This window comes from Crocodylus porosus, unplaced genomic scaffold, assembly GCF_001723895.1.
Source record: "Crocodylus porosus isolate Cpor-Errol unplaced genomic scaffold, CroPor_comp1, whole genome shotgun sequence".
NCBI classification, from domain to species: domain Eukaryota; kingdom Metazoa; phylum Chordata; order Crocodylia; family Crocodylidae; genus Crocodylus; species Crocodylus porosus.
In genome coordinates, this window is record NW_017728928.1 from 3,988,102 (window position 1) to 4,010,456 (window position 22,355).

General features: G+C 50.5%; 1 protein-coding gene across 2 annotated transcripts in view; it reads left to right on the plus strand.

The window, feature by feature from the left end:
• The first annotated feature begins 1,440 nt into the window (after positions 1-1,440).
• RGS9 (regulator of G-protein signaling 9) overlaps positions 1,441-22,355 on the plus strand; it is a 53,690-nt gene continuing 32,775 nt past the window's right edge. For both annotated transcript variants that reach the window (XM_019542360.1, XM_019542361.1), the window contains exons 1-7: positions 1,441-1,567; positions 11,730-11,826; positions 18,435-18,485; positions 18,614-18,720; positions 19,411-19,462; positions 20,414-20,472; positions 20,908-20,984. In XM_019542360.1, the coding sequence (XP_019397905.1) occupies positions 1,505-1,567; positions 11,730-11,826; positions 18,435-18,485; positions 18,614-18,720; positions 19,411-19,462; positions 20,414-20,472; positions 20,908-20,984 (506 nt within the window). In that variant the 5' untranslated portion in view covers positions 1,441-1,504. The remainder of the gene's footprint in view (positions 1,568-11,729; positions 11,827-18,434; positions 18,486-18,613; positions 18,721-19,410; positions 19,463-20,413; positions 20,473-20,907; positions 20,985-22,355) is intronic.

Genomic DNA, 22,355 nt, shown 5'->3' on the forward strand with positions numbered 1-22,355 from the left:
AGCACCCACACCTGTGATATGTGCATTATGTGCATGTTTAGCGTGACTGTGCATGCGGTGTGCATACACATACGTGTACAGCATGTGCACATTTAGTATTGTTGTGGGTGCATTGTGTGCGTATGATGTGTGTACACCCGTGCTGCATAAAAACACACACTTCAAGTGGATGCAAGCTGTGTTTGAGAATGTCTGATGTGTGCTACGTGTGTGCGGTTGTAGGCACACGCGTTGAGGTGTCAATGAAGTGTGTACACATGCACTGTGTACAATTTGTGCAATACATGAGGGTGAACGCACATACAGTTCGTGTGTGCACACACCGGGTTCAGTGTATGTGTATGTGCATGTGTAGTACACAGGGAGGGGGCTCAGGCCCATCTGGGTGGTGTGTGCTTTTGTGAAGTACATATTCACATCTTGCACACATTAGCTCTCTTGAATGTGAGACTTGGCACATGGATTCCTCCCTGGTGGCACTGAGGTCTCACCTCTCCCTGTTCCCAAGGGCCATCGCCACTGTTCACGCCTGGGATAAAGCTTGTGTGCTCTTGGTCCTTTCTGGATAAAACGATGGATTTGAGTTTCCAGTATTGTCAAGGCAAAGCCCATCATGCTCCCAACCGCTCAGCACAGGGTGCTTGACTTATGAAGAGGCTTTCAGGGGTGGGGGCCGTTCCTCTGAGTGCTTGTTCAAGCACACGCAGCTCACCTGGGTGACGTGCCTGGACACCCTCCCGGAGAGGGGGCGCGTCCTGCTTCATTTTGCCCCGATACGGCGACTCCTGTCTCTGCACGTCCCCTTTCGTGCCAAGTGCTCGGTTGGCCGCCCTCCACCTCCATCGCCTCTCCCCCTCCGCTCAGCAATGCGGGTTTTGTGGGAGGGCCCCTCCTCCCCGGTACTGAGGTCAGGGACCCATATTATAACGTGAGGGGTCGAGATCGCCTCCTGCCAGGCCCTGACCAGTCATCACGGGATACTGCCCACCTGGCGGGACCCAGCTGGTATCACCACTCGAGGCCTGTCCTCTCATCCCGGTCTGGCGCCTTCTTATGTACTTATGGCGACGTATTTCTGACCACTCACCTGCTTCATCTGCTCGTAGGCAAAGAACAGCGTTTTCTAGGCTGCCGTCCCCTGCTCTCGTCTGACTTGGGAGCTGATCTCGCCCCCGACCGCAGGCAGAGCGGGACTGGGCCCTTCCCTGGCAGCGCCTCAGCCACGGCGCCTACATGGGCGGCATTCGGCGGACTCCGCCGCCCGCTGATTGGCCGAGGACCCCTCCCCACTGGCCTCCAGCGGCCGCGCTCCCCCTATCGGGACGCGCTGAGCCCGCTCATGCAAATGAGGCCCTGGAACTCGCTCGTGGATTGGCTGCGGCGCGGCGGGGTCTGGTTCCACCGCTGCCTTCAGCTCCCAGACCGGGAGCGCGCGTAGGGGCGGCTGCGGGCGGCGGAGCGACCCCCGCTTCTCGGCTGCCTCGCTCGGCCTCGGGGGGGCACGATGACTATCAAACGGCTAGACCAGGGGCAGCATTACAGGCCGAGAATGGCAGTCCTCAAAAAGGTAACCCCGCCTGGGCAGGGATGCATCTGGCCCCGCACCTGCACCCCCGTGCCACCTGCCTCGCGCGGGGATGCCGGGACGGACAGGGCACCCGGGGGCGGGCCGCCGTGGCTTTCGCCTGCTCTTGGGGCAAAGAGCCCAGTTTTCCGCAGGTGCCGGGGAGACAGCCTGGCCCAGGGCACCGTGGGCCTCCTCCGGGGGTAGCAGCAGCGCTGGGATGAGACCTGGCCCGGAGGGGGAGGGTTAATCTAGATATTTAATAGAGCAAAAATTTTTTAAAAAGGAAAGAGAAGGGTGAATTTCTCGCATCTTGCAGGCTTATCCTTGAATGATCCTAGGGGAAGATTTCCCCCACCCTGGACTGAAATCGGGGTGGGGGGGAAAGCCCCGGTATCAGAGTTCGGTTCTCCCATGAACCGTTGTGGGTTTGTTTTTCCTCCCCTTCCCCGCAGCCGGCAGGGAGACGTGCAGCCGATGTCCATTTTCAAGGGATGCATCACGCGAACGCCGGCTGCGTGTCTGCTCCTCCCTCCTGGGAAGACAAGTGCGTGTAAAACGGTTATAGCTTCAGGGAGCGGGGAGGTGAAGGAGCACGTTCCCGATGCCGTGCATCCTTCTGGAAGGGCTTTCTGTCTTTTGTTTAAACTTCCATCGAAAAGCATGTTGCTAGAGCCGGCATAGGAAACGAGCTTAAAGAGGGTAGGTATTAATCCAGCTTTTCTCCATCCCTCTGTCTTTACCTGGCTTAGCTTATTGAGTGGAATTAGCTGAATTTCCAGTGACAGGTACAGCTGTCTGGCTCGTATTTGCGTAGCAGTTCACCCCCCAGGACAATCAAGCACAGCAGAAAAAGGAAGACGAGTGCAGACATGAAGCGTTTCTGCCAGGGCATGCATACACCACAACGAGGAGGTGGCTGGGTTTGAAATTCAGAGGAGAGAGGCAACGGGGTGTGAATTTATTCAGTCTCACAATACGAGTCCTACAGGACAAACATTTGTGCTTTTCATGCCGAAGGCGACGTGTACACTGGTTCCTTTGCAGGTGTTCGTTTCTGCATGATTGGGCAGGGAAGCCCCATCAAAGAAAAAAAAATGGGTCACATTTTGCACTGATTTATACTGTGAAGGCAGTGGGATTGCTTGGGGAAGATACAGATCATTAGTCTGTACATTTTATTGTAAAAAAACCTAATTAGCAGCATTTCTTTGCTCTGTCTAAAATGGGGATGATCAGCCTTTGCAAAGTGTTCTTGAGATACTTGCATGGGAGAAGCCAGGAGAGTGCAGCAACTTGCTGTCAGCGTGGGTCTTGCCTGGGAGACTTCAGAGAGCGCCGCGTTGCTCAGCCTGAGACGTGGTCAGCCCCCGTTCAGCCCAGGAAGTTCCTGCGTGGCTGAGCAGGGGCCTTTGATCCAAAGTCGATGGCAAGAATCTGGATCCGGCCTCTGGTTCTCACCGTCTCTCTGGTTAGATCACAGCGGGACCTGGCCACTCTTAGGGTGATGACCTGCAGCCCATATGCATGGGCAGACCCTGTGAGCTGCAGCGTGCCCTACACGTCGCTGCACACCTCAGACTCCCGTTGCCAGTGGGAGCAGGGGACCCGTTGCACTGATCTGCTCGGGATCGGTTCTGTAGGAAGCTAAGATAAGCGATAAAGGCATCATTAATTGCTCGAGTCTGCATTAGCGCCTTGCCACCAGCTGGCACCCCCACAGTCACATATGCTCCACGTATGGTTTGTGCCAGCCAGGCGGAGGGGGCGTGCTGCTGGTGTCATAACACTGTTGGTCCTGATTGCTCCACGAGCAGTGCAACGCCCGTATGCTTCCTGGGCCTGTGCGTGCTCGTTCCTGCCGCGTGGCCAGCACAGGGCACAGGAGGCGGGGGATTCTTTTTCCCCAGATGAAGCAGGTCTGCTCAGTCGCTCCTCTGTGCAGCTGAGGCTTGGACGAAGCAGTTTCGTGCCATGCCGGAGCTGAAACGTATGGCCGTGAATGAAATGGCACCATTCAGGGAAGTGTGCGCAGGGACCTGGCTGAGGCTGGTGCGTTCCTGGCCCCGGGCTGAGAGTCCTTGGAGGTGCATGTGCAGCAGCTCGTGCCAGCAGCTCTGTAGCAGAAACTCTGGGCAGACATTGCCTAAAGGAGCGGCCAGCAGCTGTCATGCTGGTAGTGGCCAGGATCCATCCCAGGTTCACGCACTTTTATGTCCAGGACCTTTTCCTTGCTTGTCCTGTCCTCTCATCAGCTGCAGGCAGGGAGCTGTACTCTGTGCCAAAGCAAGCTCAAGGTGGCTCACTGTGGATGGGTTTCACTCCTCCAGGGTGGAAGAGGGAGTCTTCTGTTTTCACACGTCCTCATAGGACACTGCAGAAGGTTTTGCGTGGGGTAAAGGAGAGAGGTTTGCCACCAGGGGTAGAGGACGTGTCGCCCCTTCCCACAGTTCTTTAACCGAGGCCAGCCGTGGCTGGGAGGAGGCCCCTGCAGCCACGCTGATGGGAGGCAAATTACCGTGGTTTTCTGCAGGCCCTCAGACTTACCCGGCAGGGGAGATACTGTCTTCTTGGCCTTGAATGACTCAAGTATAGTTGGAGGGTAAAGGCTGACCCCGGTGAGAGTCTACAAATGCCTCCAGATTTTACAGCTATAAGGAGCCATATAAGCCTGAAATAATCAGGATCTGGCCCATCGTTTAGCTGCATCGTTGGCATGCTGGTCAGCAGTTTGCAATGTGTTGCTCTGAGATCAGTGGGGGGATATGCAGTGTTCCCTGCCAGGCTACATGCCCGGAGATGCAGCCTGCCTTTCCCCTCTGCTTCCCCTCGGGCTGGTCTCTGCCACCCCTGCCAGCTGCTTCTTATTTATAGAGGGCCAGACCCCGGGGGGCAGAGCTCAGACCTGCGGGCGTGGATCCAGCCCTGCCTTTGCTGACCGCTCCTCTGAACTGAGGTCCCTCCAGCGCTGCCTTGGGACCCTCCACCAAGAATTTCCCAGGGACGTGGTCGCCAAGCGGTTGCTGCTCCTTCAGTTTTGGCAGACACGGCTCTGTAGGTGAATCTGATGTTTTTTATTAGACTAACTTAAATAGGTGGGGGGGGAAATTAGCATTCATTAAAATTCCTGCTTCTTGCTGTGCATCAGCCTCACCAGCTTCACTTTGCAGGAGCAGAGCTTTGGCTGTCTGGAGGGGAGGGAGGAGAAACGCTCTGCCCCGCGCTTGGTTGGGCCAGGACAAGCTGTGCTGTGCCCCCCCCGAAAGAGCCACCTGCGACTTGCATCTCAAATGCTCCGTCTCTGGAGAAAGGCAGAGACGCGTTGCAAGTGTCCTGCCTGGCGGCGTGGGGGGAGCCACACTGGCACATGACTAGAAGGCCCTTGGTCAAGTGCTGTCCGTCCTGTGCTCCCCCAATTAGTGCCCGATGGAGGTACTTTGGCACAGGGGACAGGGACTCGAGAGGCTCCGCTTCTTTCTGCTGTGCCTCTTGTCTGCAATGCATAGCACATCCTTCCTTGTCCTCTGTTTCTCTTTCTGTAAAATGGGGGTAGTGTTATTGGTCTCCTCTGAAAGCACCTTGAGATTTACTGCTGTAAAGCTCTGTGCAAGAGCTAGCTATTCTAGAGATTTCTTTCATTTGCATCAGCATAGAGGTGAGGTGAGATAATAGCAAGCAATGAAGGATTGACTCCTCGACCACCCTGTTTTAGACTTCCTCACACTCTGGTGTAGCCCCTTTGTGCCATCCGAGCCGTCTTGCACTGGGGGTGAGTGTGAACTGGGCTCCAGCAAAACACATTTTCCATTTCTGTTTTGTTTTTTGTTAATAACGTGTGTGAGAGAACCTCTGATCTTGGCGGGGTGGACACCATGACGGGCTCGTTGGCTACAGGCCTCGTGAAGAATAAAATTAGCGTGGGGATGGAAGGACCGAGATGAAAAGCTGCATTCCTGCCTCAAATATCAGAGCTGGGATTGGGATCTTTGCAAGCAGGAACCAGCACATAAATGGAGATTAGGAATGGGGGTTGTTAACGGATAAAGCAGCAGGTGTTTGTCCATAGCACTGGATACTGCAATACTGTGGAGTCTAACAGGAGAGGGGACATGGCCTTCATCGATCCGGTCAACAGACGGGGCCTTTTTACTGTCCTGAAGAAACGGCGTTGTCCCCCCCAAACTGCTGAACATCATTCGCTCACTACATCGAGGTACGAAGGCAACTGTAGTGTATGAAAAGAAAGAATCCGATGCCCTTGACATCAGCAACAGGGTGAAACGGGGGTGTGCCATAGCCCCTGTGCTCTCGAACGTCTACTTTTCATTCCTGCTTCTTCACGCATCCAAGGACAGCAATGCTGGCGGTTACCTTTGAACAGGCTGGGTGGAGGCTTGTTCAATATCACAAGGTTTAGAGCAAAAGCCAAGGTGGAAGACCTGCTTCCGAGAGATTTCCTGTTTGCGGATGATGCAGCTTTGGTTGCCCACCATGAATCTTCCCTGAAAAATGCGTTGGGCAGTTTTTCTGCATCATGCAAGAGCTTCAGGTTGAGGATTAGTTTCAGAAAGATGATGATCGTGTACCAAGGGGTGGAAGAACCAGTGCCTGACATCCCTGGGCAGTAAATCTCTTGGTGACACCAACAGCTTTTGCTATTTGGGTCCTACGATCAGCGGGAATCTCAATCTTCAGACTGAACTGACCGAACCGGAAAAGCAGCGAAGAATTTTGGGCTCTTACAGGAACATGCATGAAAATAAGAACAAACTATCAACTAAGGTGAAGATGCAAATCTAGGAGACTTGCAGTCATCCCTGCTTTATGGTTCAGAAACGTGGACTACATGTGCCTGGCACATCAGGAGACTGAACAGTTTCCACGTTTGAGTCCTGTGCAAGATCCTAAAAATAAAGTGGGAAGACAAAATGGCAAACACAGAGGTGCTGGAGCATGCAGGACAGACGCACTTAGAAACCACCATCAAGAAGACGAGGTTGCAATGGCTTGGCCGTGTCAGGAGGATGGAGGGAGCCCATATCCCCAAGAATATTTTGTACAGTGAGATTTGAGGAGGTTCTGGATGGGTCGCCCTCTATGATGGTACCACAGCATGCACAAAAATGGTATAAAGTCATTCAACATCAACATAGAAATCTGGGAGGAGTGTGGAAAATCCTGTCCAGTCTGGAGGGAACACGTGGCACCGGGTGCAGTTCAACATGAAGCGGCTTCGATCCAGAGGATGGAGGCGAAGCAAGAAAGAAGGAAGCAGCCTGCTGTAAACTTGGACTCCAGCTCGGACAACACCCGGATCTGTGAAGCAGGCAACACGCTGGGTCACTCTTGGGCTTGTCAGCCGCAAGTGGGTTCATCAGGGACCTGACAACCTCTTCTGCATACACCGTGATCCGGAGGATTTACGGTTGCCTGTTACTAGGAGAAGGTGCCTTGTGTAGGTCTGTGACTGAGAGGAAAGGCACGTTTAATGTAGTTAAGCCCCTTTACCTTTGAATATCACATGCAAAAGCCTCTGCAAGCAACACTGGGCTCTTACAGTTTATGGGCATGCCTCTCCCCGGGGGAATTATCTGAAAGGGCATCATCTCTAGGATTTCAGGGCAATCCTGTTTGCATAAGCGGAGGTTGCTTGCCCACAAAGCAGTGGATGCACACAGCAGGTCACCCAGTAGTAACTGTCTGCTCCGTACCTGCTGGTGCTGCTGCTGTGGGGGACGACAGCACCTGCAATGAAAGGCTTGAAGCACAAGGTACCATCCTGGGGCAGTCCTCCTCCATGCACATTTCAGTGTCTGATATCGATGCTCTTCCTGGCACCTAGACAGTTTAGGAAAGCCCTTCTGTGGCTCTTTCTGCTTGCTCAGCACTGCAGAAACCCAATGCAAAATAAAAACCGCCTAGCACTAAACCTCTGCTCAGTAGGACAAGCTGTGGCCAGTGCAAGCAAGCGGCGGTCTGCCTCTGCCTCTTCCTTCTTCATCCACCGCTCTGTAGTAGCAAACTCTGCATGGCCTCACTTAGTTGAAGGGTTGTAGGCTGCTGCTTTGCTGACAACGGATGCCCGCCAGCAAAGTCAGCGATTACAAGTGTAGGAGTGGGAAGCTGGGCATGCACCGGGGCACCTCCCAGCCCGAGGACCAGAGCCCACTGCTGCAGCCAGATGAGCAGGGCTGAGCAGGGAGACCGGGGGTGCACGGGAATGCAAGACAGCTGCGATTCTCTGTTGCCCAGTTTAGCCCATCGAGGCTGGGTCGAGTGGCGAGACTCTCTTCGGTGAGCTTTCTCAGCATGCAGGAGGGGACGGGCAGAGGGAAGGGACAGATGAAAAGCAGGTAACAAGCTAATTGGGTCTAAGTAGCTGAGGCTTGAAACACAGTTCCCGTATTTTCTTCTTCCTCCTGTCCCATCTGTGGCCTCCTACACCCGGTTTGCAAACTTTCTCCCCCAGGTCCTGAGTTCAGGATTATGTTCTTTGTGCCTCTTGCCTACAGATTTTTTTCCTATCGCCCTCCCTGGGGCTCTGGGGGCAAAAGTCACTTCTGCGCAGGGTCTTGGGGACCTCAGTGAACCCACAGTTTCATTTCCCCAAGGGCTGTTTTATCACTGAAATGTCATTTGCTGCTGTTCTGCTTCCCCGCGACTGTCCCGCTCCCTGCCTCTGGTAAGCGGTCACTGGGAGTAACTCGCTCGCTGGAACAGCAGATTGATCAGGGTCTGCTGCATTTCTGTCCTTTCCGGGTGGGCCTGAAATGCAGCCCACGCTTTGGGCTGGCTCTCCGCACCGGGGCAGATCTCCTCAGGAGTTCATCTGGTTCGCCGCGGGCCTGCCCGTGTGCAGCGAGGGCAGGAAGCGGCCTCACGTACACCAAATTAAAACCAGCCAGGGCTCTTTTGGGAAAGCGCACACGGCCAAGCCCCAGAAAGGAAAGCAGATGTTCTCATTGTATTTTAAATAGTCCTCCCGGGCTCCTGCTGACACACTGGTGCTAATGGCAATTTCTAATCTCTAGGAATCCATAATAAGCAGCCAGTTCCCTTCGGAGGAGAGGAAAAGACCTGCTGAGTTTTGATCAGGAAAGTGCGTGGTTTGCAGCCAGAGCAGCAGGCACCACCCAGCGAGAGCTCCCTTGCTTATCTCCCTTGTTGCTTTTAATATGTGTTCAGCTTCTGTGAAGAGAGGGTGAGCAGCGGGGAGACAACAAGAGCTACAAGTCTCTGGGGTTATTTGCTCGTTAGCAAGAAGACTGACACGGCTTCGTGTGAGCTGTCAAGTCCTGGGCTCTCGGTGAGGTCTGTCTCTCGGCCTGGGGGGAGACGCAGGGCATACACTGTAGACCCAAAGGGTCAGCAGCGAATTTGGTCTGGCCAATGGAGCGGGCCTGGAAAGGCGAGAGCCCCGGTGAAGTCAACGGGACAGGCAGGTGGTCTGAGCTGGAGGGTGCCGCTTTGGGACGGTCCCGTTGCAATCTGGTTTCTAAGGAAGCGTTCAGGGCCCCTGAGGTTTTCTGTGGTGTCTGAGCACCTCACAATCTTTAATGTATTTACCCTTCCTGCATTCCTGGCCATGGTGCAAATGCTATTATCCCCTTTTCACAGTGGAAGCATCAACGTCGGGGTCAAGAAGCCCGCAACGGAATAGGGACTTGAACCAAGGCACCCTCCAAGTTACGCTAGTGCTATAGTCCCCAGAGCGGCGGCTTCCTCCTCCGTCTTCAGAGCCAGGATGAATAATTGCATATAGACACAAGCATCACTCTGCTTTTGACCCACGCTTGCACCCGCTGAGACGTGGCCTGTGCTTCTGTGTGCAGGGCGGATTAGCAGCATTGCCCGTTCTCTACAAAGTTTTGTGAAGTTTAGCGGGGGGTTCCCCTTAAAGCCCCAGATCCTGGAGGCAATGGTTTTCCTTTCACTATCAAGGAAAGGCTACTTTCTGGTCTTTGTGGCTGCAGAAATAACCAGGAAAACATGCAGCTTCAACTCTCAGAAACCACCAGGTAAATGGAAAAAATAAGGTTTATTCTTTAGCTCTTCCTGACTTTTGAAGGCAGTCTCAGGACTCTGGCGATGCCTGACTCATGGCTGGTGCATGCTCTGGTCTCTCTTGCACCATCGCTGTCATCAGCAGGTGTTATGTCTGGATGCAGACGGCAAGATGAGGTGGACGGTGCTGAGAATCAGCCTCCCTCATCACGTAGCACCGGGCACTGTGGTTCCACTGAGACAGTAGGTAGTCTGACATTCAAAGAGCCATGAGATATTTTGATCTCCCAGATACCTAGCCCAGCTTGCACAGGGCTGCATATAAAACCTGGGAGGGATCCTTGGGAAAAAGTCTGTCCTTTGGTGCTTCCGAAGTGCTGGCGATGATCATGAAAGGAGGCTGAGCCTCCAGGGTATTATGCCTCCAGGATATACCAACAGAACAAATGAGTTTCAAGCTGTAGGCAGTGTTCATGGCATACGCTTGCAGAGCTCTCCGTGTCGCTAGCCGTCAATAGCTCTTCCAGCAGTAAAGTGGTACAAAGATTTGAAACCTTGCTTAAATCGCTGAAATCTCAGTGCCAGATTTAAGGAGCTTGGCTCAGTTCAAAGAGCCCAGCGGCCCTAAATACAAGGGGCCTACTCCCCCGCTGTCCTGAGCTTCGTCCTCACCTGTGCAAAGCACCTGTGAAGTGCTGCCAAGTCGGACCAGATAGCATTTCACACTCGCTGTTGGCCCAAATGTGAATGATGGTGCACGGGATGGGGCTTCAGAGATCAAGCCCTACCTGAGGGGTAAAACTGACAGCTGGTGTAAGCAGGCGCAGCACCACTGACTTCAGTGGAGTTGCCTCCTTTGGCATCAGCAGGACAATCCTGCCACTAGCAATCCCGGGGAGAAAATTTTGTTTCATTCCTAATGTGACACTGTACTTAAAAATGAATAGTTAATGAATATCTTGTCTTCACTGTCAAGCCCAGAGACATTGGACTTGACGTTCACTGAGACTTGGGCCTTGATCCCAAATCCACTGAAACCAGCCGGGATTTCTCCATCAACTTGGATCAGGACACTTCTGTGTCACTGAGAGTTTTAAAAATGTTCCTCTTTACACAAGAGCTTCCTCAACCCATGCTCATGTCCACAGAGGGAAGTAACTTTACAACTGGCATTGGTGGATTTATTTAGCATAAAACCCCCAACTGGAGGGGTGTATTTCCAGAGTCAGGTCACAAAAAGACAAGCATGTAATTGCTCTCTGGGCACTTCAGTACCACAGTGATGAGCCTGGTGTGCCAGCCTAGACCGATGCAACGGCAAGATCAAGGAATGCTACTTAATAAGCAAACCCATCGCATCTGTGCAAGGGGACCGGACCTAGGACCTAGGTTCTTCTGCTCTCGGAGCGGTGGCTAAAAAGGGGTCAAACCTTGCTAAGGCAAATGCTTCTTTTTTCATTTTTGCTTTAAAATAAACCAGGGAGAAGGTTTTGAGATATTTGGACGTCCAACTACCTTTGACATTTGGCCCTAAGGGTGAGTGTGTGAGCGAGCTGTGTATAAGACTTGCTGTAGTTCCTGTCTGCAGAGCAGACTTTTTGCGTTGGGTGTCCACACATCTTGTGCCAGAACCTGTTGCTGACATACTTTCAAGTGAATCTATAAATAAATGGGATGCGAGTCCCGTAGGGCCAGCTTTCCATGTCTTAGTCGCTCCTCCCCTGTATTGTAACGTTCCTCTTACTGCCCCAGCTCCCAGCTGGCAGGCCAGAAACGAACAGGTGTTTGCAGCCGTGAGGTTTCTGCCACTCACTCCAAACCATCCTTTGTCTCTCCTGAAAGAGTTGAGCTGAGTTTGCTTGCAGCAGCCACCTCCATGGTCCACTTTTACTAATCACAGCCATATGCATCCCTCAGGAAACACAATGCATGGTAGTACCTTAAGCAGGTATCATTTGCTGCTCAGCTTAGTATTCCTGCAATAGCAACCTGCCCCTTGGAGCAGCATCTGGAGGGAATAGGAAGGCAGGGAGGTGTTGGTGCAGCCTGCTAATTCTCTTCCCTTGCGCTGCTCCAGGTTGATTATCCCTGTGAAGCGGCTCTCTTTTTGTTGTGGACTTCTTATTCTCACAAAGCTCTCTGTCCCTATCATCCTTTGCAGATCGAAGGCCTCCTCATGGAGATGCAGAATCCCGACACGGGCATCAAAACGCACACACAGAGGGTGATGATCACGAACATCCCTCATGCCGTGGCAGGTAAGATCCCTAGTAGTTGACTATGTGCTACCCTGGTTTTTTTCTTAGCATCATGAGAAGACCCAATTTTTTTTTTTCCATACAAAATGGAAATCAGCCCAGAGCGGTCCACCTGCGCTACTGTTCTGCTTACAGATGTTGATCTTCTCCCTGGGGATCTGGGTGCTTGAGGGTAAAACAGAAAAAAGCTGGGCTTCAGCCCCATGTGACTTTACTCTTCTAGGACACATGCAGAAAGCTCAAGACGGTAAAAACAATCTTCCTATTTCCTACACTGGAAATTCAAGTTTTGACTACCTGGGACACCCTGGAGATGATCAAAGATCAAATGAGCTGTTGATATCCTGAAAGAGAGAGAGGGGCATACAAGCTCCTCACTTGAGGTCCGGGGAAAAGGGGAGGGCCATTAATCAGACTGTTTAAAGCTCTTGGATTTCTTTCTGGCCTTTGTTCACACTTCTCTAGCTTTAACGTGTGATTAGCACTGTGGAGAGAAGATGTCTGATAGATTCAGCTCCTCTCCTCAGTCACATCTCTTGAGATCCTCCAACAGTTTCTCTTACATCATATTTGACATTCCTGATATTTTAAGGTAATAAATGATCAGAACTAAGCCTCACCTCCCAAGCTGCTTAGTGGCAGGACATATCTGCCAGATGCATAGTAGTACAAATCCTAAGCAGTGGAGACACTAGGTGTCTCAGTCAGGAAAATCAGACTTTAGACTGCTTCCCGGCTTGCAGCACACCCAGACAGCTGGGAAGCGGAGAACGTACAGCTGGGCAGGCCTGAGCACAGCAGACTTTCATATAGGGGGAAAGAAGCTCATTTGCAGCAGAGTTGTTCAGTGACGAATAAGGTGGATCCTGAGGCTGCATGAGGCCAGTGCTTATTAAAGCTAAAATGAAGACTTTTGCCATTTACTGTGGCCAGGTGGGTCATTTGCTAAAGGTGGATCTGGAGGCATGAAGAGCGCTGGGAATGCCAAACATCGGGTAACAGTGCAAATGTGTATTTAACATCCAGTCCATCTGGTTTTCATCAGACTGGCTGTGGGGAAGGCCCTTAGCCGTGCTCAGGGATGTACTAATCTGCAGCGAAGCTCTGACTCATTCAGCTCTGTGGGATTTTCCTCGGACAGGATCCTGGGACATGGACGGGTCAGAGGAGAGTTCTGTGCCACCCACATCTTATAGTCATCCATCCATTTGTGGAGCCCTGATTTGGATTGTACTTGTCTGCAAACATATTAATGTTTCCACTTTGTCATTCAAAAACCGACTGTGTTCTTTTGGCTCTTGCTAATTTACCTGTACAAGTCCCTTAATGTCTAAGCAGCCTCCACACGTGCATGTATACCAAACTGCTGGGTGTCTGGGGGATTGAGTCAAGCGTGCTTTGCACCTGAAACACAGGTCTTTACTGGGGTAGTGGAAGGAGCATTAGCTATCCACAGTAGGAGGCACTTATGCTCTATGGCTCTCTCTTGCTATGCCGAAGGCAGGTTGTTGACATGTTCTGAATAACTTCCTAATGCCGTTGCATAGACGAAGCAGCGTCGACTTTATGGATGCTGTTGGCTTCGGCTGAAATGGAGCGTCTGAAATAGATACCTGGTTGGGGCTGAGGAGTCGGAAGAGGCCAGACAGATGCTAGCCACGTGGCTCCAGTGTGATGCCACTGAGATGTCTTTATCACACCAGTTACATGGGTCTTCTAGGCTCTGGGGGACTATGACTAACTGACTGCCACATTTAAAAGCAGAACAAAACCAAGATGTATAATATGGTAGATTAGACACGAACAAGACATTACTCTCCCTTTTTAACATTTTCTGGTAATAATAATTTTTCCTCGAATCACTGGAGAGGAGCAAAATATTCAACCCATTTCTATGCCTCTAAATTATAGCTTTTCCCCACTCCAATAGGCTGAAGAAGAAATAGATGGGTAGGTGTGCTTTGATGTGTCAAGTCTATCATTACAGTCAGCGACAGTCACACTCTGCTTTTGTGCCTGCCAGCTCCTTTCTCATGGCACCAGAAATACACTATCGACACCTTCACTTCCCCATCCTAGAAACTGCCAGAGAAGCACTTATGAAGAATACTACGCTATAAATATTCACCGCTTTGCACACATTGTACTGGAGTCTACACTCACTTGTCTCCTTCCGTGGTACTTTAAAATCCAAGACAAAAAACCTCTGAAATCAAGGGAGCTGTACAGCCACATCTGAGAGGACAAGTCAGCCAAAACCTAATTCAGCAGCCCTTCACAGAACTATTGTGCGGTTGTTTGTCCCATTTTCTGCATGTGGAAATTGAGGTAGCAGAGTTAAGGAACTTGCCAAAAGCCACAATGGAAACGTGTCAGAGCAGGGCATATAGAAGGAGAACTTAGAATATGCCCGAGGAACAGGATGTCCCCAGATTTTGCCTTTGAATACATACAGCTCCACTGCAGTCAGCAAAGTGATTTATGCAGTCTGAGACCCTGTCCCTCTGCATCTTCCTGCAGCATCATTACTGTGCTTTAAGGCAGCATTGCAAAGGAGGAACCCTTACTCTAACAAAAGAAATGAAACCAGCCAGGCTAAATTTGTGAAAATGCCATGAATGCAAATGTTGTTGGAGATAGGGCATTAAAAATAATGCTACTTATTAATAACAATCAATGACCAGAGGGTGTGAAGAGAGAGCACCCCTGTGGACTCAAGCCTGAGTGAGCGGTATCTGTTTTTACTTTGGATCCTTAGGTGTCTTTTCCAAAAGTTACACATCTTCCCGGGCTGCAGACTGGTGCTCCTCTGCACTTTAATCATTTCTGCTTTTTAGGCTGTGATATGTTCTGTCCTCTTTGGGTTGCATATCTGTCAATTGAGCATGGTGCCTGCAAGACAGACTGACTCATCTTTCCTGCTGGAACTGCGAAGACATTGCATCAGAGTCTGGGCGGCTGTAAACGAGCACTGCTCCCTTGAAGTCAGTGGGTCTGTGTCAGCTTCTTGTTTCAATGCAGGACTATCCATGGGGCAGCCAGCAGGTTGCATGTGGCCTGCAAGGGGTTACGCTCCCGCCAGGCTGCCACTATCCCCCATTGCCCCCTAGTCTTCTGGCTCCCCCTCCCTCCTCTAGCTGCCACTTTCCATCCCGCCCCAGTGCGCAGTGCAGTTTGGGGAACTGTGAGCACACGGCGCAGCTGTGGGAGGGGGGGCCCACATGGACACATGGGGTTGTGGTTGGGTGGGCCAGGTAGCCATGCAGCACGTGGCCCCAGGGGCCCGTGGCTCGCCTTGGTGCACCGCATGGGTGTGCAGCCCCTGCTGTAAGGAAACTCCTTTCAGAACTGGTCAGCCCTTCCCACGGGACACGCAACCAGCCATGTTTAACTTTCCCCTTTCCGGGAGAGCACTTGCAAGGAGAGCTGTCTAGAAATGAATGACAGGATAATCCCTTAATTTGGTCTATTTAAGGAAGCAGGCAGTAGGGCGAAAGCTCTGGACTCCTGGCACAAGGATAAGCAAGCAGTAGAAAGGCAGGGAAGGTCAGCGTTTCAATCGGCATGGCAAAGCGATGCTGGAGGGGAGAGGCTAGTCCTTGATAAGGGGCTGGGTGCCCCATTTGAATTGGAGGGAGCATCACTGGTTTTGTTTGCTCCTCAGAAGATAATGAGAGGGGCAAGCGAAGGTTGATGGTGACTTGGTGCCTGAGGTGCCAGCAGCCTGCCACAGAGCTTGGAAAGCTGGCCTGCAGGAAAGGGGGCTCCTGCCGGTGCGTCTTTTCGACTAGCGGCTATTGTTCGTTCCAAGGGAATTTTGAAGGCAAGAGACTTCGGTGTCGCTTGGAAGTGCTGAAAAGCCAGAGAAGCCACGAAACTACTCAAGGACTCGGAAAGATTAGTTACTTAACAGAGATGATCTTCTAATTAAGCAGAAGTAGGATTGCACTCTGTGCATCTGGAGGTGCTAGGGGTGATTGTTTTAAGACAAGAAGCTGCCTGGTAACGGTCTCTTGTTCCTTCTTGCACCCTTTTCCATTCAGACACTCCTCCGGGACTCCACTGCCCCTCTGACATTATTTTGGATTTGATTTAAGCAGGATCTCGCATCCTGGAATTAGAATCTGGGTGACAGGAGAACCATGCTTCTTCCCAATCTGTAGGAGTAAGCAAGAGGAAAGCGCACGTATTTCCTGTGGGTGAAGTTCACCCTCGTGCAGAAAATCCCCACCGAGGTTGTGCATTGCTTAACTCCTTCCTAAGCTGATTCAGCAGGGTTTGAATGGTGCCCAAGCCTTGTGTGGGCTCTCTGCAGGGCTGAAACCACCTCTCCCAGGAGGATTAGGAACAGGCAGTGCATCCGCATATGGCTCGCTCGCCCCAGCCTCCTTAAGAGACCCCTTATTTCCACCGAATGGCTCTTTTGGGCCATTTGCCTTTGGGAAGGAGGAGTCCAAAAAAGAAACACTGGAAAGTTCCTGCCTTTCTCCCCTGTGATGCTCCTCCGTCACTGAGGTCCATGTTCCTGTCCTCTGTGCCAAGGGGACAGGACTGGGTCACTGGGCCTCTGCTGTTACAACATTTTCTTGGCTGGTTCGTTTTATCACAAAGCAGTTTGGCTTTGGGCTTTCAAAATCCAAACCTCCGAATTTCAATTGAAAATTATTTTTGTCCCTGAACACGATTTTCATAAACCCAAAATGTTTTCTCAGTGATTATTTCAAATGCAGTCTGAAATATTTTCATTTTTTTAAAAACTTTCTCAGTGCATTATTATTATAGTGTAACTTTCTCAGTGTTGTGTCAAAATCCTCAAATTCTCATAAATCTCGAAAAATAGATTCCCCCCACCCCCTCCAAAAAACCCAACCCCAACATTTTGGGAATAGCTGACATTTTTTGATCTGTTTGTTTGTCACTACCGACCTATTGTGTCTCCTCCTTCCTCACCCCCACAGCAGCAGTCTATTGGAACGATTGAGCTGTTTGGATAGGGGAGGGTATACATCTAATAAATAAAGCCCCTTTCAGGTTCAATTTACAAGTCTTTTCTGCATTACTAAGTGAGAGATTTCCTGCTCTGAAATCTGAATTGTTTTTTTATGCCTCGGTTTAATTTAGGAGTCAGGCTCCTAATTGAGTTGGCTGATTCCTGATGAGCAGCCCCTTGCCTTTCACGCTGGCAGTAATAAGTTCCCAGTGAGTCACCTTTCAGAAAGAACACATCCAGTTTGCATCAAAACCCGACATAATTGGATACGTGAAGTCCTCGTCACAAAACTGAGAGCTGTTTGTCCTTACAGAAGATATTTTTAGCTATTGCAGAAAGAGTCATTAAAAGCTGTCAGAAATATGGATTTTAAAATGAAGGCTTTTCAGTTACCTGCAGGCGCAAGAGATGCTGTTGCAACGTATTTAAAACCTGTCGTGCAGGGCCTGACGGGGTATCTCAGGGGTCTCTGAGCACCCAGTGGGGCAGAGCAGGTCCCTGGCCCAAGGAGCCAGCAGTCTTGGCTCGAATCCTTGGCCTGCCCATAACACGTTTCATCACGGGATCTCCAAAGACTGCATGCACATTAGGGTTGGAGTTCACCCATATGCTAGGGGAGGAAAATGCATCAAATCTCCCTTTCAGTCTGTGCACCGTACAGGGCTCTGCATGGCATTATCTGGGGTGCTTGTCTAGTGCTGCCCCTCTTGCCAGGGCCAATTTACCCCTGTCGAGGCATGGTAACAACCCCCCTAGGAAATACATGAGGATTATCTTTTGTTCACAGGGAGAGAAAGGGCCTCAGGTCCTTCTTTGCATCTGTGAGCAGAAAAGTCTGGGCCCACAGAAGGAAGGACATCACCTCTGGGACATGCTGTCCCTTGAATGAAACTCGCCCATGCGCAAGGCCTGTGCCTCACTGCCAGGCTATTTTGTGAACTTAAATAGTCCTCCCCTTTGGGTGGACTTTGCCTCTACTTGCAGCAACCCCTCTCTGGGGGCTTGTTGGGGCCCCAGCTCAGCAGTGTCTATAGAGCCAGACACGGGGATTTCTCTCCCCCACTGCTCTGAACATGATGCATTACTTATCCAGTGCAGCTTTGCTCAACGCATTGAAGAGGCTGCTCTGCTCTCTGGAAAGCTGTAAGGCCACGTGGTATCTATTGTGCATCAGAAAATGCTGAGAGGCCAAAGTGTGAGGCTGCTTGACCTGGCGGGGGAAGCCCCAGACCAAGTACAAGGGGCAGTGTGACAAGGAGGGAGGGCTGTGCTTTGATGCTAAGACCCCTTCTGACAGCAGGGGTTTCAGGGGCAGATATGGCCTGACGAAGAGCTGAACTAGTTTGGCAGGTGGGTCCCACCTGGATTAAATGAAAGGTCCCCCCCTGGATCCAGGGTCCCACCTGGATTAAATGAAAGGAAGCCGAGTGCAGTCCCCCGCGTTTTAGCTGCGGGTCAGTTTCCGAGCTCAAGATCGCATTTTGCTTGCTGGGACCCGCATGCACCATGGGCTCCAGGCCCCTTTTGGAGATGGTGACAGTGGCAGTTTCCCTGGAGGGCTCCCTGAACTGCCGGCGTCTTCTGATATAAAGTGTCTGCTGGTTCTTTTGCCTTGCAGGTGGTGATATACTGCAGTGGATTATCCAGCATCTGCAAATCACCGAGGAAGGTGGGTAGGAGCATAATCAGCTGGTTTTGTGAATCCTTGTTAGATGATACCTGATTTTTTTTTTTTTGCTTTTGAGTTTGCTGCAGTCCCATTTTGTGTCTCAGTACATCTCACTTGTCTCTTTCTAGAGGCACTTCGCTTGGGGACTATGGTTGTCAAGTTTGGATACATCTACCCCCTGCAGGAACCAAAGAATCTCACCCTTAAAACAGACAACAACCTCTACAGGTTTCAGGTGAGTTGCCTCGTAGCCAAAATGCTCTGGCTATGTGTAACACCAACGTTTCCGTGCTTCTGTTTAAATAAGTTGCAGCTTCAAAGGCTTGAGGCTTTCGTCTCTTACCTTCCAACTTATCTACTGGAAAATCCATAATTATTGCTGGAACACTTTGGAGGGTAGACATCATTAATGGGATTTGTTAATCTAGTAAAACTGTGTTCCATGGTTGGACTTGCCTCCTCACACAGCAAGAGATTAGAGGGCTATGATGCTAAACATCTACTCTGAAAGACATATACAAAACCTCCAGATCACCCAGATCAGGATCCAGGATCTTAACAATGTGAAGGCAAAATGTTCCAGGCTTTGGGTTCTGCAAATGTATTTCTGGTCAGTCATAACTGATTGTAAAAGCAGACATAGTGCATCTGGAACACCTGGCTGGACCATTCATAGCCTCATGAATGCAAGTGCTGAGTGCAAAAGCGATGGATGGATTGTGTGTGTGTGTGTGTGTGTGTGTGTGTGTGTTGAGAAATCCCCTTACATGGCAAAATAGGGGGGAAATGAAAAGCTGATTTCTGGCAGAAAATTTGTTCCATCTCTTTTGTGCACAAAAATAAGCAATATTGTGTCAACCATTGCCATGATTTTAAAAGGCCAGATTTAGCTGGTGTGTGATCAGTTTTTGCCTTCTTCCTGCAGACCCCCTATTTCTGGCCTGCGCAGAAGTGGCCGGCAGATGATACCGACTATGGTAAGTGTTAGCTGTCCTGCCCTGGGAGAGCCGCAGCGAGCGCTGGGCCATGCCACGCAGGCCCATACCGTCAGCACTCAGTGCTTGCTGCTTGCCCTAGGGGCCTGTTGCTTTTGGGGTTGTGCCTATGCCTGGCAGCTGCTCCTGGTTCATGCCCCTGGGCTCAGTGTGTTTCTTGATACTTTGGTCTTCTAATGATCCATTACCTCTCTTTGCTTTTCTTCCCGAGATACCAGAAGCCCTGCTAGCAGAGCGTGGATAGAGGGTAGAGAGGGGTTCTAAGACACAACAGCAATGAACAAAAGATGCATATATAGATATCCAAAAGATGCATGTCTACACAGCGGTGCAACCCCTTGGCACAGCCAGTGCGCATCCTTATTCTGTGGGCTCAGCCCTTCCAAAAGATTCAGATGTCAAGAACGGTGCTAAATTCAGCCCACTTTAATACAGTGGCTTTTGTGATATAACAGCCCTACTCTGCCAGTCCTGGAGCTACAGCCACTTTCTTTCCCACAGTTTACCATCTAAATAGACCAACAGATGCAGGCTAGGGGAAATGGGATTATTATTTGAGTTCCCAAGGGATCCAAACCAGGCTGGAGCCCCAGGGAGTTTGTGCTTCTCGGAGATGAAGGAACAGGCCATAAGCCAAGCACAACCATTTGCAAGTTCTTGTTGGCCAAACAGCTTTAAAATCAGCCTCCTCACGCTACATGTACAGCGTGGGAGGATAGTTATTCTTGGACTTCTGCAGGGTGAGGGGACCATCCTCCACACACCGAAGAAGCCAAGGGCACCTTCCTGAGGAGGCGTGTGTGACATTAGAGTTTGTGTGTGGGAAGGAGACCCTCAGGACAGTGGCTCCATCCTTTGTCACAGGGTCTGCGTGTCTTCATACACTTGCTAATTTTGGACTTGAGTAACTGGATGTCTTCTCTTTTCCCTCAGCAATCTACCTTGCAAAGAAAAATATTAAGAGGAAAGGGGATTTGGAAGAATATGAAAAGGTAGGAAAATGTTACCTACCTTGTTCCTTTGCAAGCCCTGAGGCTGCACTGGCTCGGGCCAGCTGTTGCTGAGACCGGAGAATGGTGAAAAGCAGCATACACGCTCCCCATTTCAATTGAATGAAGCACTGCCCCTGCAGCACCTGAGGCCATAAATGTGGAAGTGAAATAGCTGCTGATGCATAAAAGTGTATAAAATAAATGATAATTTTAGTAGGGAAATTGCCATCTCCAAAAGGTTCGAATGAAATATTCAGAATGGCTGCCATTCCTATGAACAAGCCAGATTTTATATCTCCCATTGCCTGCCTGGCCTTTGTTTAATTCATGGAGGAGATAATATTTGCAGCAGGGTCTCCGTGACGCAAACAGAAAGCTTGTGATTGCTAATGTCTGTGTTTTGTACTAACAGTACCTTTTTTTTTTTAATCCCAGGAACACTACAACTTGCTAAATAAAAAAATAAACTACAAATGGGATTTTATTATTATGCAGGCCAAAGAACAGTATAAGTGAGTTCACTCCCATTCTCTTCTCTCCTTTACTTTGGGGCAAGAGTGGGGCAGAGGCATTGTCTTCGGTTGCAGTCAAACAAAAGAAGCAACTCTAAAAAAAAATAAATTTTCAGTTTTAAAGTGGCTTAAAACACCCACTGGGAAATGCGCAGCTGGAAGCTGTTTCCATGTCATTTCCCAACCCCCCCATATAATACCCACTGTTACTCATTTGATGCTTAATGACTGAAAAATCAGCCAGCCCAATTGACTGACTGCCTGAAAAAGCAGCAGCCAGCAAAAACCACACTGCTGGCATTTGTCCTGCATGCAAGCATCTCCCTATTTCTTCACACAATGTGGAGTCACAATGTGGTTTGTGTGGGCCAGAGAGCACATTTGAGTGTGCACATACCCTGCGGGGACGTGCAAAGACGTCCTTGCAAGTGTTTTGTCATGCATGCAAGAAGTGGCTTTTGCTACAGCATCTGCTGCAGCCCCTCTTGGAAACTTGGGGCCCAGTCCTGCAAAGCTTTACCTCTCTGGCTCATAGACTAGCTTCACATGAGCAAAATGCTTTCAGTAGACATGTCATGAGGGGGCAGCAGTGAACACATCCAACCTCAGGGTGTTTGCAACTAGGCTATAAACTCCATCTAGAAATAGCACCAAAATAGGGATGGCATGGAAGTGAAAACCCCAGACTCCCTGTGCATGCCCCCCCTAGCAATGAAGCTACTTTTACTTAATTATTTAAACATGGGTTTATGCATCTCCCTTAGCCCTGTAGGCCCTTGTATATAATGGGCTGGCAGAGGTGCATGTAGGCCCATGTTTTCCCTTGTTGCAATTGCACCAGTCAAGTCTAAATACAGCGTGTCAGGGCATCATGTATACATACACCAGTTCTGTGGGTTGCTGCTGTGTGGTTTGGGTCTGGCCTAGGCTGCACATTGCAGTTGGGTTTTTAAATCTGAATTGACTTGGGTTCTCTCAATGCCTCAATGAAGTTGTATGTGTGTGTGTGGGGGGGGGTGACCTGTCCAAGGCCGTGGAGAGTGAATTGAAGCATCCGAAGCACAAAACTCTCCAACCTGGAGGCTTTGAATGAGGAACACTCTCCTGCAGGGAGCTTTCTGTGTAGCAGACACGAGCTCCCAACAAAGCCACCCATTACCAGGAGATCTGGGTAGATGAGACATGACAGTTATCCCCTGCCTGGTCATACAGCCGCTATAGGGAGACGTGGTTGTCTCTCTACCCACGAGAATGCACCTGGTCCAGCAGAGCTCAGGAAGAAGTTGATTAGTCGAAGCCTAGCCTCCCCCCTGGATTCTGGACATAGAGTTACACTGTGGATGTGAGCAGCAGCTGACATCGAGCCGTTCT